We start from the raw sequence: 16,970 nt of genomic DNA on the forward strand, positions 1-16,970 counted from the left end.
CTTTATGCCTCTTTTTCTGTCCCAATGCTTAGCTTTACTGAGCCTGGAGACAAGGACAAAGGGCTGGTGGGATGTCATTAATCTGCTCTCAGTCTGGTGGACCCCATGGGAAGACTTCAGGGAGGAGAGGTGTGGGAGCCGCATGAGTGGGTGGGGTGAATTGTGCAGTGGTAAGAAATCCGTGCCATGGATACAGGCCTGGTTACCTGTCTGTGTCTATTCCCAGGGTGGAGAGGGGAGATGCTGGCTTACACAGCAGGGGTTCCTTTGAGGTAAGCTTTGACAGGAAGCACAACAAAGTGGCTAAGAACATGTCCTCTGAAGGCAAACTGCCTGGTTCCCCTACTTCCTGTGTGGTTGTGTAACCTTGGGAAACATGGGGTCTCTGTTCCTCATTTTTCTCACCTGCAATAAAAATCTCATAGGGTTATTGTGAAGATTAGTGACTCTATGCAAAGCACTGCCAAGTGCATAGTAAGTGCTCAAAAAATGTTAGAGATGACTTGTACTTGGGATCTTCTCTGGTTTTGGAGGTAGAGTATGGGCCTCTGATCCATAGCCTAGAAATGCTTTCTCACCTATAGGTACTGGCTCTGTTCTCACCAGATAAAAAGGATGAATGAGGATCCCATAGTCCTCCAAATGGCATCTCCAATCTTAACTTTCCCAACCCTATCATATTACATTAAAGCAATTTGTCAAAATGGGGAGGAAACACTCAGACCAGGAGAAAATAGCCAACGAGTTTCCTTACTTTTAGCTCAGGAGGAACTTGGAAGTGTCTAAAACTAGCCCTGGGGCATGGCACAGGGCAGAGACAACACATAGCAGACAGCTTCGGAGACCTTATGACCTCATCCTCAATTTCTTTGAAAGCTCTGGCTCCCCACTTCAGTGCTCCTGTTTCCGCTCCGTATCTGTGCTGGATACAGAAATATCAGTATCTCTGTATCTGTATGTGTGGTGCCCCTACCTCTACCCATCTCTTGATTTTTGGGAAGCTCAGGGCCAGGAGAACTCTAGAAAGAGTCACAGCATGTTGTGTCCTTCCTGGCAGCCGCAGCTGCCCGTCTTATACTCAGACCCGGGGATTGGTCAACAATGGGAAACCACACAGAAATGGCAGCTTCCCCAAACAACAAGAAACCGGAAGCCGATAGAGCATTACAATCGCTTTATTATGATTTCCACTGTGCCCAGCCTCAGGGCATCAGCTTCTTCTGGAGTGCTGTGAAGCCTGGGCCACGCAGAGGAGCATGCAGCTGTAGAGACGGGGAGACAGGTCTTGGGGACGTTCCCCTCAGCTTACTCTCAAGTTACCTTCCGCAGAAAAGCACATGAAGGCATGAGGGACCAGAGCGCGTTGGATTCCCCAGTGTTACTCAAGTGTTCCGAGTCCCTCTCACAAGCTTGGGTTTGGCTGGGGGACAGATCACAGGACAACCCATGATGGCAGGAGGCTAACCTTGAGGGCCTTTGTGTCACCATGGCTATGGAAAGGCCTAGCTACTTATAACTCAATGTTCTCAACTGTGGATTGTACCTACCCAGTGCTATAGAAACTGGAATGTGATTGGGCTTCTTAGTCACGGGCCCAGACTAGGGCTGACTCCCTTTCCATGCTCTGGGTCACTGGGGCATGTGGCCCAGAGAGAAAAAGCTTTTCCTTAGTGCTAGTAGAAATTCTGTAACCTGTTTGTTTTCTTTCCAAGGTTGCCAAAAATAGTGGCAGCAGAAAAGCAACAGCAGAGAAAATGCCCAGTCCCACCCCACTCCAGGGCTGAGCTGTCAGGAACAGGCACGATGCGTGAATATTCTCCACTCCAGGAGATCTCGCCATTGTCTGGGTTGCAGCCAGGGGCCCAGAGAGATATCCTGGGCAAATTCAAACTAAGTAGTAGGAGAAAGTAGCAATTTTTCAGACAAGAGCTTGAAATAAGGAAAAGAAAAAAAATTTAAAAAAAAAGAAAATAGGAATTTTATTTCACTATAAATAGAGGAGGGGTAAAAAGGGACTGTGGTGACAGGTACTGCCAGGATGTCCTGAAGTTCTGGCATCAAAACTATTCTGCCTTTTAGGGCCACACATCTATCTGCCTTCACTCTGCTGGTCTGAAGGGAACATGGTTGCAGGATCACTAGAGCCAGCTACCAGTTCTCAGTCCCGCTTGAAGTTTCTCTTGGCTCTGGGGTGGGTCTAGCTGGCCTGAGGCCCTGCCAGGCAGCTTCTGCTGACCTTCCCTCTCAACTTTTGGGCTTCCTGGCACCACTCTGACTGAAGCTGTGAAACCTGCAATGGTTGAGGTTGTGCTTTGGGCTATGAGTCCTGGGTATAACCCTGGGGTTCACTCCCCAGGGAGGTGTCCTCTTCCCAGGCAGTTTAATTCTGTGCTTTCCATAATGGTGACAGGAATAAGGGGACCCTAAGACTTGGCCACTTAAGCAATGTCAGGGTGACATCCCATAGGGAGAAGCAGGGCCAGAAAGGCCAGTATCTGCCCTGCTAGCCCCAGGTACTTGGGCTGAGGGCAGAAAGAGGCAATGTCCTCATGGTTTCTACTGCAGCTGTCCTCAAACGAAGAGGGGCACTTGAGGGTTAGATCAGCACCTAGAGTGAGGGGACTACTCCATCCCTGGGATACCCTAGGGGCCGCTGCTCAAGTGTTCTGCTGGGGGAAGGCTAAGGCTGGGCTCAGGTGAGGAAGCCAAGGAGGAGACTTGGTTTTGTAGCCAGGGCCACTGCTCAGCTGACCCTCAGTCCCTGCAGCTCTGCCACATCATCCAGCTGCCCCTTCATTCACATCTGAAGGTGGGCAAGAGGAATGCGAGGTGAAAACACTTAGGGCAAGTGGGCTTCAGAGGAGCCTGTCTGTAACCCAGGCCTTCCTTGGTTAGAAACACTGATCTCAATTTTGGGTAGCCAAGAAGACTGAAACATTTTCTCATACCTTATTAGAGTCAGTCGCTAATATTTGTACTTGGCAGAATTTCAGAGTCACAGTGACGGGAGGGGTTGGAAATGAAATGGGCTTCACTAGATTTCTGAATGTTTTTAGCATCTCTATACATACCGCATAGGGGCTCTGGGGATTAGAACACTGCAAAGGGAGATTCTGGACAGGGGGTTGGGGCAGGGCTTCTGCAACTCTGGACTTGGGGAGCAATGGCACTTCCCCTTTGGTAAAAAGCTAGATGACTGCCTGTGGAGAAGAGGCAGGCTGCTCCTTCGTGCTTTCCTGCTTCCTGGGACTCTTGTGGGCTGGGAACTCTATTCTTTGCTGGGGGAAGTGGCCCCTGGGATCTCAGTAGCAGGCCCTCACCCAGGAAGTTTGCTCTTCTCGAATAGGGAGAAGGGTGATCCCAAATGGGCCTGCTCCTGTTGTGGAAGAACTCCGGGGCTGCTTTGCCAGGCCCTGGAATATGGCAGGCCTGACCTGGCCCACTGACTCTCCTCCCTCACCCATAGAGAGCTAGAGACAGCAGCTCCAAAGAGGTAGGCATCACCTTGATCTGTGAAGGATCAGGGAACAAGATGGACTTCCAGTCCCTGTGACTGATGAGGCAGGAGAAAAATGCTGTTCAGCTCTCAAAGCCCAGAGCTTGTCTCTACTCAAAATGCCCTGTGAGATTGAGCAGCCCAAGGCCACTGGCACAGGAGACGATTTGCCAGGGGAGTAGGTAAGAGCCCCTGTGCTTAATGTGCTTTAATCTCAGTGCAAAACCCCAGGCCTGGCTGCTTCAGATGCAGTTCTTAGGCCCAGGAGTCCTGTGCTTTGTTTTTTTGACTAGACTGAATAATGGCCCCTCCTACGGCTCAATCCTGGGGGATGGCTGAAGAGTATTTCTAAAAGCTGTGGGCCATACACCTGAGCCCAGATTTATCTCCTGTCTGCTTCATTTCGATCCAAATAATACAAGCCCAGCAGCTCCCCTGCTTCCAGCTAAAGGCGATTCCTACAGGAGGAGACTACACAGGGCTCTCATGAAGCCCCTGGCTGCAGCTCCCTGCTTTCCTCAAAACATTCAGCACTGAGCAGTGTGTGCTTTCTTCTGTATGCACCTGATTTAGCACAAGGGCCTTGAGCAATGCAGATGTGTTTGCTTCTGCATAACTGTGCTCCACTCCCTTTTGAATAACTCTTGGTAGTCAGATCTGGCTATGCCTAAGTCATTAGGTTGGAAACAGAAGCCTAGAACATGGATCCCATGGCCGGCCAAGATGAGCCATAACACACAGACTGAAGAATTTGAATTTGATGAGTACTTAGGAAGCGGGGGCTGGGGCTTGGAGGCCAGGCTTGGTGCTCTTGTAGCAGCCTCTGATTGCCCCAAAAGGCCTTCCATGCCAGGCCCAGGCCCTAGCCTGGTGGCAAAGGACATGTGGTTAGCAGTGAGGAGAAGCAGCCACTCAAGCCATGTCTCAGTGACAGGGAGAAGGGGAAAATTTCTCCTTCTGTAAGGCTTTCCCAGGACCTTCTCTGCAGAGCCTCTTCTTAAGCCCCAGCCTCTTATCCTCTTTGTCAGGATGGCTGAAAGAGTCCCCGCTCAGGGCTCTGCAGATCTTTCTTGGGCTGTGGAAGGTGTCTACAGTGAGTTGAGCTGGAACAGTGAGGAAGCATGAGCCCCGTTCTCTCTTCCTCCAGAGCGTGCTCTCGTCAGTCTCTGTGGTTGGTGACTTGGGTGAAGCATCTAACACAGAGGCTGTGGCTCCCGCCGGTGTGTTTGCTCCATTCAGGTCCCCTTGGCCCTGGGCCATGAGCTACCATCTGAAAAATAGGGGCCAAGAAGGCTCACCTTGATTTTTGACTATCCTGCTAAAGACTTTTTTTTTTTTTTTTTTTTTTTTTTTTGAGACGGAGTCTTGCTCTGTCTCCCGGGCTGGAGTGCAGTGGCCGGATCTCAGCTCACTGCAAGCTCCGCCTCCCGGGTTTACGCCATTCTCCTACCTCAGCCTCCCGAATAGCTGGGACCACAGGCGCCCGCCACCTCGCCCGGCTAGTTTTTTGTATTTTTTAGTAGAGACGGGGTTTCACCGTGTTCGCCAGGATGGTCTCGATCTCCTGACCTCGTGATCCGCCCGTCTCGGCCTCCCAAAGTGCTGGGATTACAGGCTTGAGCCACCGCGCCCGGCCCCTGCTAAAGACTTTTGGACTCAGGTAACCTGACTGAGAGGTTCCTAGAATCCTGAGTCCCTGGGAGGGGCTGCCTCCCCCTCTTCCAGTCAGGATTCTCCAGGCTAGTTGCCTTCTCTGTCACCAGGAATTGGAATTTAAATAAATAAAGGGCTGAACTTCAGTGGTGATGTTTAACTCTTTTCCCAACTCAGTACAGCCGAGGTACATAATACACACCTACTAGTAACAGCAGCTCACCGCAGAAGGGATTTTCAGTGGGGAAAGTGGGGCCCGTTAAGATCTCTAGGATCTCTAGGCAGGCATGCGAGTCTGACATGCCCCTTATTAAGAATCATTTGGCCAGAGATTTGTCTATTGGAAATTAGAACTGGCCTATAGAAGGGGTGAGTAGAGACCTCCTCCTCTATATCAGGGGCTTCACAAAGGGACTTTGGTCCTTTCTCAACCAAAAAGAACCAGGCTTCTGATGGCATGGACAGCTGGGCAGCATGTGTGCATGTGTGTAAGTGTGGTGGCAGGTCCCATCTATGATGTGGGGCAGGGATGGTCCAGGAGAGGATGCTGCCATAGCTCCCAGGGCTTCTCCTTGTGGCAATGCATTCACTGCCTCTGTTGTGAGGGGAATGGTGATTTCAGTGCCATAAAGCTTAGTGACAAATTAAGACGCTGGCAGTGTCCCAACCCCATGAGTCTCAGTGCCAGAGGTTGGTGGGGGAAGGGAGAAAGGAGAGAGGGGAGAGGACGTCACTGTCCTCAAACTGAGCTTCTCTGCTCCATGCTATCCTGGGGGTTTCAGGTGAATGGCTGCGCTGTTGGGGCGAGCAGCCAGGATGTAGATGACATTCTCTTGCAGGAAGGTAGGCCAGTCCACAAATCTGGAGTGAAAGCAAAGAACAGGGTCATGAGGCTGGTTTGAAGACGCGTGAGCCCTGATCCTGGGGCAGCATGGCTTGGGCTACACAAAACTCAGGGAAGCTTGGCTCATGCCTGACCTGGTTATGGCTGGCTGTGCTACCAAGCCAACAGACCAGCTGGCTGGTCCTATAGACTTGGGTCAAATGTGCCCTCTTGGAGCCCGGTTTCTTGCGTGGGCGCTTGCTGTTTTGGAGTGGGAGTGGGTAATACCCTCTCTTACTTGTGTGTTTTGTGGGGGTTCAGAGGGTACAAATGGCCAGGTGAGGAGGTCCTACTCACCTGGACTCCTGCTCTGTGGGCAGCAGGGTCTTGTCCTGACTCTTGCTGCTGCTGCTGGCTGGGCTGCTATCTGCAATGGGACCCACATGGCTGATACTGCTGGGCAGAGGACACATGGTTAGGAGTGAGATAGTGAAATGCCTGCCCCTCCCAAACTCTGGTAAGCCCAAGGCTCTGGACACACTCATCCAGGCTCTTCTGACGTGTGGCAACACCGAGTTGAAGGTAGAGGCTGCCCTATGTCCTGGCCCGTAGGCATCACCGTCCTCTACCTAATGCACAGGAGGCTCCTCTCTCGGCTGTTGGCAGGGGGAGCAGGGAGGTATGGAAGGGCCACTGGCATGGAAAAGGGAGGAGAAGAGGCTGAGTGGGGACTGGGACTGGTAAGGAGCAGACCTGACACTGCAGGAAGGAGCCTCTGGGAACTGTTTGTAAAACCAAGAGTGCTGGGCCCGGCGGCACTCTGCCTCACTGATGGTGCTCCCACTGCCCCGTGCCAGGAAGGCGGCTCGGGCTCGTTCCCGCTCCTTCACTGTCAGAAGCCTCAACAGAGAGTTCTGGGGAAGAAGAGACAAGATCTTAGAGGTGGAGATATCTTGTAAACTGCCAGGTCATAGAGAATCCTACCTCCATTACCACCTTTGCAACCTCCCTTAGAAACTGCCCAGAGCCTTTCTGGAGGCACCAACACTTCCAGTGCGGCCCAGGGCAGGTCAGTCTTTCTCACACAGTTTCCTCAGCCTGGGCAGCAGATCATCCATCACTGGATGGAACCTGAGCCCATTCCTGATTCTGGTCCCTGCTCGGGCAGGACCCAGTGCTCCCCCAACCTGCCCAGCATGCCTCCCAGGCCCTTGTTACCCAGTATCCCAGAAACATTTGCCCCAGCTGGCCCTCACCTGGGAACGCAACTGCTGCAGAAGCAGGAGGGACTCATGGGACAAGAAGTCAGGCCACTCTATGTGGCCTCGATGTTCAGGATCCAGGGCAGCAAACTGGCGGGCCGCCTGCTCTTCTTGCTCCTCACTCAGGGCCCTGTCACGGTCCCCCCGCTTGGCTGCTTGGTGACGGTAGCGCAGAAAGTCCTCCAGTGTCAGGGAGCAATCTGTGGGAGGCACCCCGTGCTGGCCATGCCCATCCTTCTTCAGCCTTAGGGCACTTCCATCACCTCCAGGGCACCCTTGGGGCCCCCACACCCACAGCTCTTGCTGAGTCTCTGCCTCCTATGGCCAGGGTTACCCAGGCTGCGACAGGGGATGGGTGACTCTGCTGGCTAACAACTCAGGAACAAGGACCCATTTACCCTCTACCCACTAAATATGGAACACTCCTTTCGTGGTTCATCCTAGAAAGCATGAAGGAGAAATCTGCCCGGCCCCTCTCCATCCAAGTAGCACCACCCAACCTTACCAGGGATGACTTTACACCTCTGAAAGGTCTCCGTGAGGCTGTACATTTCCTCCTCAGTCAGCAGCAAGTTGATGTTGTCCTGAAAATAAGGAAGAGCTGAGTCGGTGGCCATACAGGCCAGTAAGAAAGGCCAGGGTCAAGGAGGCTAGAAATAGAATTTCAGCTGGAAAGCAATTCCAGGATCGTCTAATCCCAGCCTCCTAGTCACAATCAATGAGAGTGAGGCCCCAGAGAGGGGAAAGCACTTGGCCAGAGTTGTCTTTACTCTGGGGCAGAATCTTCCCGAGAACTCAGATATCCTGACTCCAGCACTGAGCCTCTTTACTAAAACAGTGGTTGTCTCCTCTGAGCTAACCTAGGGATTTCTTGGAAGTGCCTTAGGAAGCTGCTGCATGGAATAAGGGGGCTAGTGAGTAGGCAGGTTGTGAATCCCTGTCTCCATCAACCAGAGTGGCTCCATCTCCATCCCTTTTATCTACTTGGCTTCTGTGTTAGGCTGTGCTAAAAATGTATTTTAGTTAAAAAAAAGTTTAATCCTAGCTCTGCTCCAAGTGGTGCTGGCCCACTTGGATACAAAGTGGGTTGTATCACTTTAAATAACTCCAGAATGGTTTTAAAAGATGCCATCATTACAAGGCTCCTAAAGCCAAATGCGTTTTTTTGTGGTGCCACAGAAATTTTAATTCCAAAGGAGCACTGATATCTTATTTTGTTGACTTAACCATACAGTCTTTAAACTATCAAAGATCCTTTCTAGTATAAGGTTACTTTCTTCCTCTGAAATACCAGCAAAGTACAAGAGCAGATATTTCATGAGTATTCATATGTGGATCTCATAAAAAACTCAAACCATTCTCTTTCTTCCATAACACTTTTTAAAAACTAATATATAATAGTTGTATTTTTCTTTCAAACCATACTTTCAACAAACACCTACTGAGCACCTAGTATATACTGGGTGCCACAGTGGTGTGTAACACTGTGAGATGTGTTCAGTGTGGCTGGGGCTTGGAGTACGTGTGTGTGCGTGTGTATGTGTGTGAGGGAAGGAGGGGGCCTACTATGAAGCACCTCCAGTACCCTTTATCGAGCCCCTCAAATTAGGCCTTTATTCTGAGGGCAAAAGGGAGCCACCAAAGGGTTTTCAAGTGGGGAGTGCTGTGGTCAGATCTCTGGCTGCTGTGTGGAAGATGGATTAGAGGGGCAGAGTCTGCAGGTGTGGAGAGCAGTTGAGGGCTGCTGCAACAGTCCAGGCAAGAAATGATGAGCAGCTAAACTGAGACATGAGAATGAAGAAGGGAAGAGAGATTTCAGAGATATTATAGGCGGCATCAACAGGACCTGATGACTCACTGGATGTGAGGCGTGAGGGAGAATAAACTGGGATTAGTAACTGGGGCATGGTATGACTATTCACAGAGATGAGGAGTGGAGGAAGAGCAGGTTTGGGGGCAAAGATGAGTTCATTTTGGGGCATGATGAGTGTGAAGTACTTGTGAGATATCAAGGTGAATAAGTGCAAGAGACAGGAAATTTAGGTCTGGACACACAAATATAGGAGTCATTAGTGTTTAGATGGTGGCTGTAGATGAAGTCACCCAAAGAGGGCGCAGTGAGCAAAGAAGAGTATTAAACAACAGAACCCTGAGAAACACAGGACTGAGACAAGAAACTAACAAAGGGCATCGAGAAAGAATGGTCAGAGACTAAGGCTGGAAGAGAATCAGTAGAGAAGAGGGTACTGGATACCAAGCAAAGACAGCTGCAGAATGTGGGAGGTAATGTTAACGGTGGTTACATGACTGAGGTGGGATTTTATTGACTTTCTATTTTCTCTCATTTCCATATCTTATGCAATAATTCTCATAAAAATACTAAATCCTAAAGGAGAGAGAGAGGAATAAAGAAGTAATAAATACTTCAGAGAGATCAAGTAAGAAGATGCCTTAGGAAAGGTTAGTGGACTTGACAATTAGGAGGTGACTGGTGACCTTAGGAAGGGACAATTCTGCAGAATGATGGATGCAGATGTCAGATTAGATTATAGGTGGTTGAAGAACCATAGGAGATGATGAAATTGTCTTAAGAAGTTTGGCTGTGGGGCCAGGTGCAATGGCTTGTGCCTGTAGTCCCAGCTACTGAGGAAGCTGAGGCAGGAGGATTGCTTAGGTCTAGGCGTTCAAGGCTGCAGTGTTATGATCGCACCACTGCACTTCAGCCAGGTGACACCGTGAGACCCTGTCTCATAAAAAGAAAAAAAAGAAAAAAAAGCAGCAGCTTCGTTGGCTGTGAAGGGAAGGAAAGAAAGGAGAGGTACTTGGAAGGAGGCTTTGTAAAAAGCCCAGTAGAGCATGGTGGCAATGATGGTAGGACTGTGTCAGGAAGCTGGGGAGGCAGCATGTGTTCCTGGGGGTTAGGGAGGTGACCCCTTCACCCCAGTCCTATGGCAGCAGTACATCGCAAAGCAGGGTGGCTGAGATGACAGGCTGGCATCTGGAAGGGGCGACAGGCACTGGAGAAGGTCGCTGGTACAGCAGGGTCTGCTGCAGTGTACTCCAGGGGGACAGGTGTTTAAGCAGCTGAAAATAACTGTTCCATAACAAGCCACAGAGGAAGAGTTATTTGTTAGAAAGTGGCACATCTCTGCTTTCGTCTAAGCAGCAGGAAGAAGAGGGGGATCAGCAGGCGCTCCTCACTCTGAAATCAATAAACAATGACGATATCTGCAAGACAACAGATGCATAAGGCAAGACTTGAACTCTATTCAGGTGTAGTGAGAAATGGCTATAAATCTGGCTTTCAATGGAAACCTTAGACTCCGTCCTTCATTAAAAGTTAGAAGGCATATATATATAATCTGCGAAGTTCTGAATCAATAGAGCTTTGTCATTTAATTCACGTAATAACCACTTCAAAGAGGAAACGCCAATGCTTATGAGTCAGGTGGCAGGCTGAGTGAGGATCTGAGGCCTAGGAAGTTTTCCTGTAATAGGATCTACCCCTACTGGAAGCAAGCTAGTTAGGATCTCAGGTTAGTTTTCAGATGGATAGAGTGAATGACAACTATAGACTATTAGAGAAAGAACTGCTCCAAGCAGAATTACTTTTGAGTAATTAGGCCCCAATCAATCTCCTAGCTCAGAGGTTCTCTACCGGGGGTGATTTTGCTACCTTCACATTGAGATGTATGCTACTGGCATCTAGGGGATTGAGGCCAGGGGTGCTGCTAAATATCCTACAATGCACTTGGCCCCCCAAACAAATAACTAACCAGCCCAAAATGTACTGAGGCTGAGAAACCCCATCCTAGCTCTAGGTCTCTTGTATGTACCATTGGAAAATTCTTTTTTTTTTTTTGAGATGGAGTCTTGCTCTGTCACCAGACTGGAGTGCAGTGGCACGATTTCAGCTCACTGCAACCTCTGCCTCCCAGGTATAAGTGATTCTCCTGCCTCAGCCTCCCAAGTAGCTGGGACTACAGGCACGTGCTACCAGGCCCAGCTAATTTTTGTATTTTTAGTAGAGACGGGGTTTCACCATGTTGGCCAGGATGGTCTCAATCTCTTGACCATGTGATCCTCCCGTCTCGGCCTCCCAAAGTGCTGGGATTACAGGCGTGAGCCACCATGCCCAGCCCATTGGAAAATTCTTTAGGTCACTGCCTAAAATCAAATGTTCTAAGACTGGGCCTCCAGGAAAAGTGCCAAGTCCTCTGCTGTCCCTGCAGTCCAGACTTACACAGTAGTGGCAGCTCCAGCCTGTTTCTGTGTGGGCCATCTCCATCACCTCCGCTGCACTGTCTCCTTGGATGTAGCCCATGCGGCGCAGGCAGCCATCATGGAATACCCTGGTGCAGACCCTGCACGGGAAGAGGCTCTCAGCTGTCCAGACCTCGCAAACATCACACATCTCATCGTTGACAACCTGCAGAAAGATGGCAGGAGGAAACAGGGATGTGAAAGCATAGGCAGCAAGATTCCAAGGCCACGAAGCACAGAGCTACCTGCATGGGGCTGAGCCTTCCCAGATTAGCCTAGAGGAACAGCTCCAACTGAAGCCATTGTTGAGGTTTTCTTTCTGGAGGACAAGAACCAGGAGGTCCTTCCAGTTGCTCATGTCTTTGTGACCATGTTTATGAACAGGGAGCTACTGGCACTTTTAGAAAGAACAATCTGTTGTGAGAGATTGTTCCAGGCTTTGCAGGGCATTTATCATCCCTGCTTTTCTTGGTACCAAACACCAGTAGCCACCTGGTGTTGTGACCTCCCCAAACTCCTCCCTCCCAAATTTCCTAATGCCTCCTACAGAGTGTAGTGCTATCCATGGTTGAAAACCCATAGCAGCGGGGAAGAGGGGGAGAGTCGACAGAATACCTGCCAGAGCATCATTCTTTATCATCCACTGCCTCAAGCCTTTAACAAAGATGAATCCAGGATATAACAAACATTTTATTCTTATAGAAGATATTCAAAGATTGTTTTGGACTCAGTTCCATTTTTCTGGCTTTGAGGATCACCTTATCCACATCCATCCTTCCTGTCCTGCTCCCTGATGCGCTAAGGCTTGAGGATCCTGTCCTAACTGGATACTCACAGGCTCCCTGATACGCTAAGACTTGAGGATCCTGTCCTAACTGGATACTCACAGGCTCCCTGATACGCTAAGACTTGAGGATCCTGTCCTAACTGGATACTCACAGGCTCCCTGATACGCTAAGACTTGAGGATCCTGTCCTAACTGGATACTCACAGGCTCCCTGATACGCTAAGACTTGAGGATCCTGTCCTAACTGGATACTCACAGGCTCTCTGGGCTCCAGGCAGATTTCTGGAGGTTTGTCATCATCCAGCTTCCGGGTGGGGCGGATGAAGGCAGGGGGCGTGAATCGGCTGGTCCTGTCAAACTCCTCAGGCTCCACGCCGCGCCCATCTCGGAGCCGCTCCCAGGCTGCACGGCCGGCACTTCTCTCTTCCTGGACCGCCGAGGTTCCTGCTTCTGCTTCTCTGTCCTCCTGCACCTCCTGGACGGAGCCCTCTACAGTGCCACGGCGGGACCCTGGCAGCTCGCCTGTGCGTCGGATGGAAGGCCTGTCCCGCAGCCCATCCTTGAAGGCAGACACAGCCAGACTCACCTTCTGCACCTGCTCCACTGTCTGCCGCTTGGACATCAACACCCCCATGGCTCTGTGGACAAAAAGCAGAGGGGCATAAGTTCAGCCAATGGCTGAGGATGTCAGGCCAATCAGTTTCAACCTAAGTGGCAAGTGCTAGTAAACAGTTTCTCCCTCTTCTAGAACATGGTGGGGGTGGAGACAGCACATGTTAAGGATCAGAAGATGTTGGTTCTACTTCTTTCCTAAATTTTATGTATTTATGTATTTATTTAATTAATTTATTTATTAGAGATGAGGTCTTACTATGTTGCCCAGGCTGTTCTTGGACTCCTGGGCTTTAGTGATTCCCTTGGTTCAGCCTTCTGAGTAGCTGGGATCACAGGCCTACCACTTGCCTGGATGACTTTGGTTCAATTTCTGACAGGCCTTGCAACTTTGGTTTTCCCATCTATGGAATGAGGGCTATCTCCCCAGCCCACTTCACAGAGATGTTACAAGGATAATGTAAGAAAATGGGCTTAACAGTGCTTTGTAGACTGGAAAGCACTCTATGTGCATGAAATGATATCTGTCTCCCTTCCTGTCCTAAAACCAATTTAGTCCAGGGGTCCTACACCTCTGCTACTTCTAAATGGTTGGAGACTTCAGAATCCAAATTTCTCCTCTACCCTGCAAGAAGACTCAAGGCTTAAAGCAAGCTGGCAGCAACACAGTTCAGGCCTTTTGACACAAGAAAAGCTCCTTCAGTAAGTACCATGAACAATCCATCTGGGGCTAATCCTCAACAAATGCCTACTTTTTAAGTCAATAAACTCCTAGTTTTAGAGGATTCCTGAATTAGTCAGTAAGGGAACTCTGCCACCCATATCCATGTGGTCAAGGTCACACAAACACTCCTTTGCCCCCTCTCATTAGTAGCTGTGCCTCTCTGTGGGTCTGTTTATCTATTACAGACACTGGCCTATTACAAAGCTCTAAGGTACCTCTCACACTTCTAAGGTAAGGCTGCACTAATGTCACTCCCATATTTTCTGTTTTAATTCTTCTGAACTGTTCAAGAAAGGTCCATATCCTTTACAGGTTAAAAAGTAACATCATCCCTGCTCTTCTCTGCAGTACCAGAGCACAGCATTGGACAGTGAGGGCATGACAGGGCACATTGCAAAGCTGGTCTGCTATTTCCTAGCCTGAGGAGACTTTGTGGAAGTCAGCTGGGGAATGCTTTTTCTAAGTAAAGTGGAGCAGAGTCCATTTTAGCCTTGCTCTCAATCCATTCTAATCAAGGCTTATTGAACAGTATTATGTGCAAGGCACTAGCTGCTCATCATAGGAAACAGAAGACAGGAGAACAGTCTCACCACTCAAGCTACTTAATATTAGAAACCAAAGAAGTCAAAGTGCTGACAGTACCTAAAGGATGGCGAGACCCACCACACTGCTGGTGGACAAAGTGGACCCTGAAGGATGCATAGGCGGTTATGCTCAGTTTGTTTGGGGAAAAAGGTGACAGCAGGTAGGAGGAGAGGTAGGGCCAATTCGAAGGTTACTATTAATATCATAGTCCAGGCAAGAGGTAGAGGGTTTAAACGGAAATGATGACAGCAGGAATAATACTGACAGAGTGTATCTGTTACCATGGAAATAGAATTAGGGAAATCTAGGAATAAATTGATAATTGATTGGATGAAGGACAAAGGGAAAGAGGGCAGTCTTTTTGTTTTGTTTGTTTGAGACAGAGTCTTGCTCTGTTGCCCAGGCTGGAGTGCAGTGGCACGATCTTGGCTCTCTGCAACCTCCGCCTCCCCTGCCTTAGCCTCCTGAGTAGCTGGCACTACAGGCGCGTACCACCACGCCTGGCTAATTTTTTGTATTTTTAGTAGAGATGGGGTTTCACCATGTTAGCCGGGATGGTCTCGATCTCCTGACGTCATGATCCGCCTGCCTCAGCCTCCCAAAGTGCTGGGATTACAGGCGTGAGCCACCGCGCCCGGAAAAAGAGGGCAGTTTTAAATGGACTAACTAGAAGAATGGTAGTGCCACTTACAGAAATTGGAAATAAGAGGGATAATTAAATTAGATTTTGTACATGTTGAATTAAAGATGTCCCTGGGACATTCAGGTGTCATGTTACCCCCTGATTAAAACTTTCAGTGCTTCCTACAGCTTTCAGGAGAAGTCCCCACAATCAGTCTCTTTACTGTGGCCTGTGAGGCCCTGCAGGTCTGGCCTTCTTTCTTTACTCTGTGTCCCAATCATAATGGCCTTATTTCAGTCTTTATTTGCTATACTCCCTCTGTTTGGAGGAAGTTTGAACATTCCTCCCCACCTGACTAGTGCCTATTCGTCTATCAGAGCTTAGCTCAAGTCTCACTTCCTCGGGGAAGTCACTGCTGACTCCAGTCCAGGTCGGAGTGCTCACAGCATCATGCCCTTCTGCTCTGGGCACTTACCTTTGTCATTACATATTCAATAGGATGATTACTTATCAATGTCAGTTTCCCCATTAGACTGTTTTATCCCACACAGTCCTTATCTCCATTGCCTAGCAATGTGTCTATTAAGCATCTAACAGAATAGATTCTTAATAAACATTTTTCAATTAGCTAATTAATTGTGGAGAATTCTTTTTGCTTTAAAAAATGAAATCTTAATACATGTACTATCTGATGACAGCCCCATCTTCTTTTCGGAAACACTGCTTGTATGTGCCACAGTGATGTGAACTCCTACCCTGCTCAGGTGCTTGCCTTGCCACTACTGCTACCAAGGAAATTCATATTCTTGAATTTATAAACTGATTGATAGAAGAGGAAAGAACCACCTCCCCGACTCCATTTATAAATTTGTTTGTAAAACTGAAGTATGTGACTAAGGAACATTGACTTTAAATACTTCATACTGCCTTAAAGGGCAGTGGCACAGGAGATTTATTGAAGAAAGATTTATTGAGCAAATTCAGGAAATCATTTAGGGTATTCATGCCTCAGTGGACAACTAATAATAAATTGTAATTAAAAGGAAAATATCTTAATCCCCAAATAAATCCATAAAAAATTGTGATTCAGAAATCATTTTTTCCATCAGCTAGAAACAAATATTAAACAATAGGGGAATGAATTATGTACCTACCATGAAAGACTAAACAGCATGGAAAACACTGACATAGAGGTATATTTATTGGTGGGAAAGATACTCAAAATATGCAAACATATTCACAAAAATAGCAAGTTACAAAAATGCTCATGCTATGATCTAAATTTTGTACTGTATGTACTTTTAATCTTTTTGTAATCTGTATTTTCCAGTTTTCCCACATGGTACCTTAATTAGATAATAAAGAAAATCTTAGGGTTGGCAACTTGGCGACTTGCTTTTGTTTTGGGTCCCCTGTTCTGTGATTCAGAACCTGTTGTTAGTTGCTTTGGGCTTTAGTTCTCTGTCTGTTGATGAGTGCATTTGGAACATATAGTCTAAAGCATTTAGAATGCTCATGTTGTTTTTCATCTTCTTTTAAAAGTTCATATGACCTAACGAGGGAATCTAGCCAGGGTGGGGTGGGGATGGAGAGAAGAGTATGTATATGTTAAATTTTTTGCTGAGGCTTTGGACCCAGGGGGTTCTTGAAGTGACAGGGCTGGGCCTTGTAGTCCCCAGATGCTGCTCAAATGCCTCATGGGCAATAGCATGTTCGATGGCTGGGTGGGATGCAACTCCCCAACTCACAGTGAGAGAGGCACCCCAAGAGAGAAAATACAAAACTGACAGATAATTCTTCATATTTTTATTTGAGCATATTTTTATTATGAGCATTTACATTTGCAGACCACTATGTTTTCCTCAGAAACCCCAAGGTATGTTTCTCAAAACTTTCAACTGTGGCTCAGAATAAGAAATATATTTTATGTAATAACCCTGTAGACACATGTGTTTATAGATCTGCAACTGAATTCAAAATTTTGTGGAGGCCGGGCGCGGTGGCTCAAGCCTGTAATCCCAGCGCTTTGGGAGGCCGAGCCGGGCGGATTACGAGGTCAGGAGATCGAGATCATCCTGGCTAACTTGGTGAAACCCCGTCTCTACTAAAAAATACAAAAAAACTAGCTGGGCCAGGTGGCGGG

The 16,970-nt window shown here is 48.4% G+C and overlaps 1 protein-coding gene across 4 annotated transcripts in view; it reads right to left on the reverse strand.

Moving 5' to 3' along the window:
* Positions 1–1,159: 1,159 nt before the first annotated feature.
* Positions 1,160–16,970, reverse strand: part of PHF24 (PHD finger protein 24) — a 65,835-nt gene continuing 50,024 nt past the window's right edge. For 2 of the 4 annotated variants that reach the window (XM_050760780.1, XM_050760782.1), the window contains exons 2-8: positions 12,541–12,922; positions 11,478–11,663; positions 7,740–7,818; positions 7,229–7,434; positions 6,726–6,886; positions 6,330–6,428; positions 1,160–6,010 (exon numbers count right to left, since the gene is read on the reverse strand). In XM_050760780.1, coding sequence (XP_050616737.1) covers positions 5,914–6,010; positions 6,330–6,428; positions 6,726–6,886; positions 7,229–7,434; positions 7,740–7,818; positions 11,478–11,663; positions 12,541–12,922 — 1,210 coding nt within the window. In that variant the 3' untranslated portion in view covers positions 1,160–5,913. Of the gene's footprint in view, positions 6,011–6,329; positions 6,429–6,725; positions 6,887–7,228; positions 7,435–7,739; positions 7,819–11,477; positions 11,664–12,540; positions 12,923–16,970 lie in introns of those variants that run through there. The other 2 variants (XM_050760781.1, XM_050760784.1) reach the window with 2 other exon arrangements.

This window comes from Macaca thibetana, chromosome 15 (assembly GCF_024542745.1).
Source record: "Macaca thibetana thibetana isolate TM-01 chromosome 15, ASM2454274v1, whole genome shotgun sequence".
NCBI classification, from domain to species: Eukaryota; Metazoa; Chordata; class Mammalia; order Primates; family Cercopithecidae; genus Macaca; species Macaca thibetana.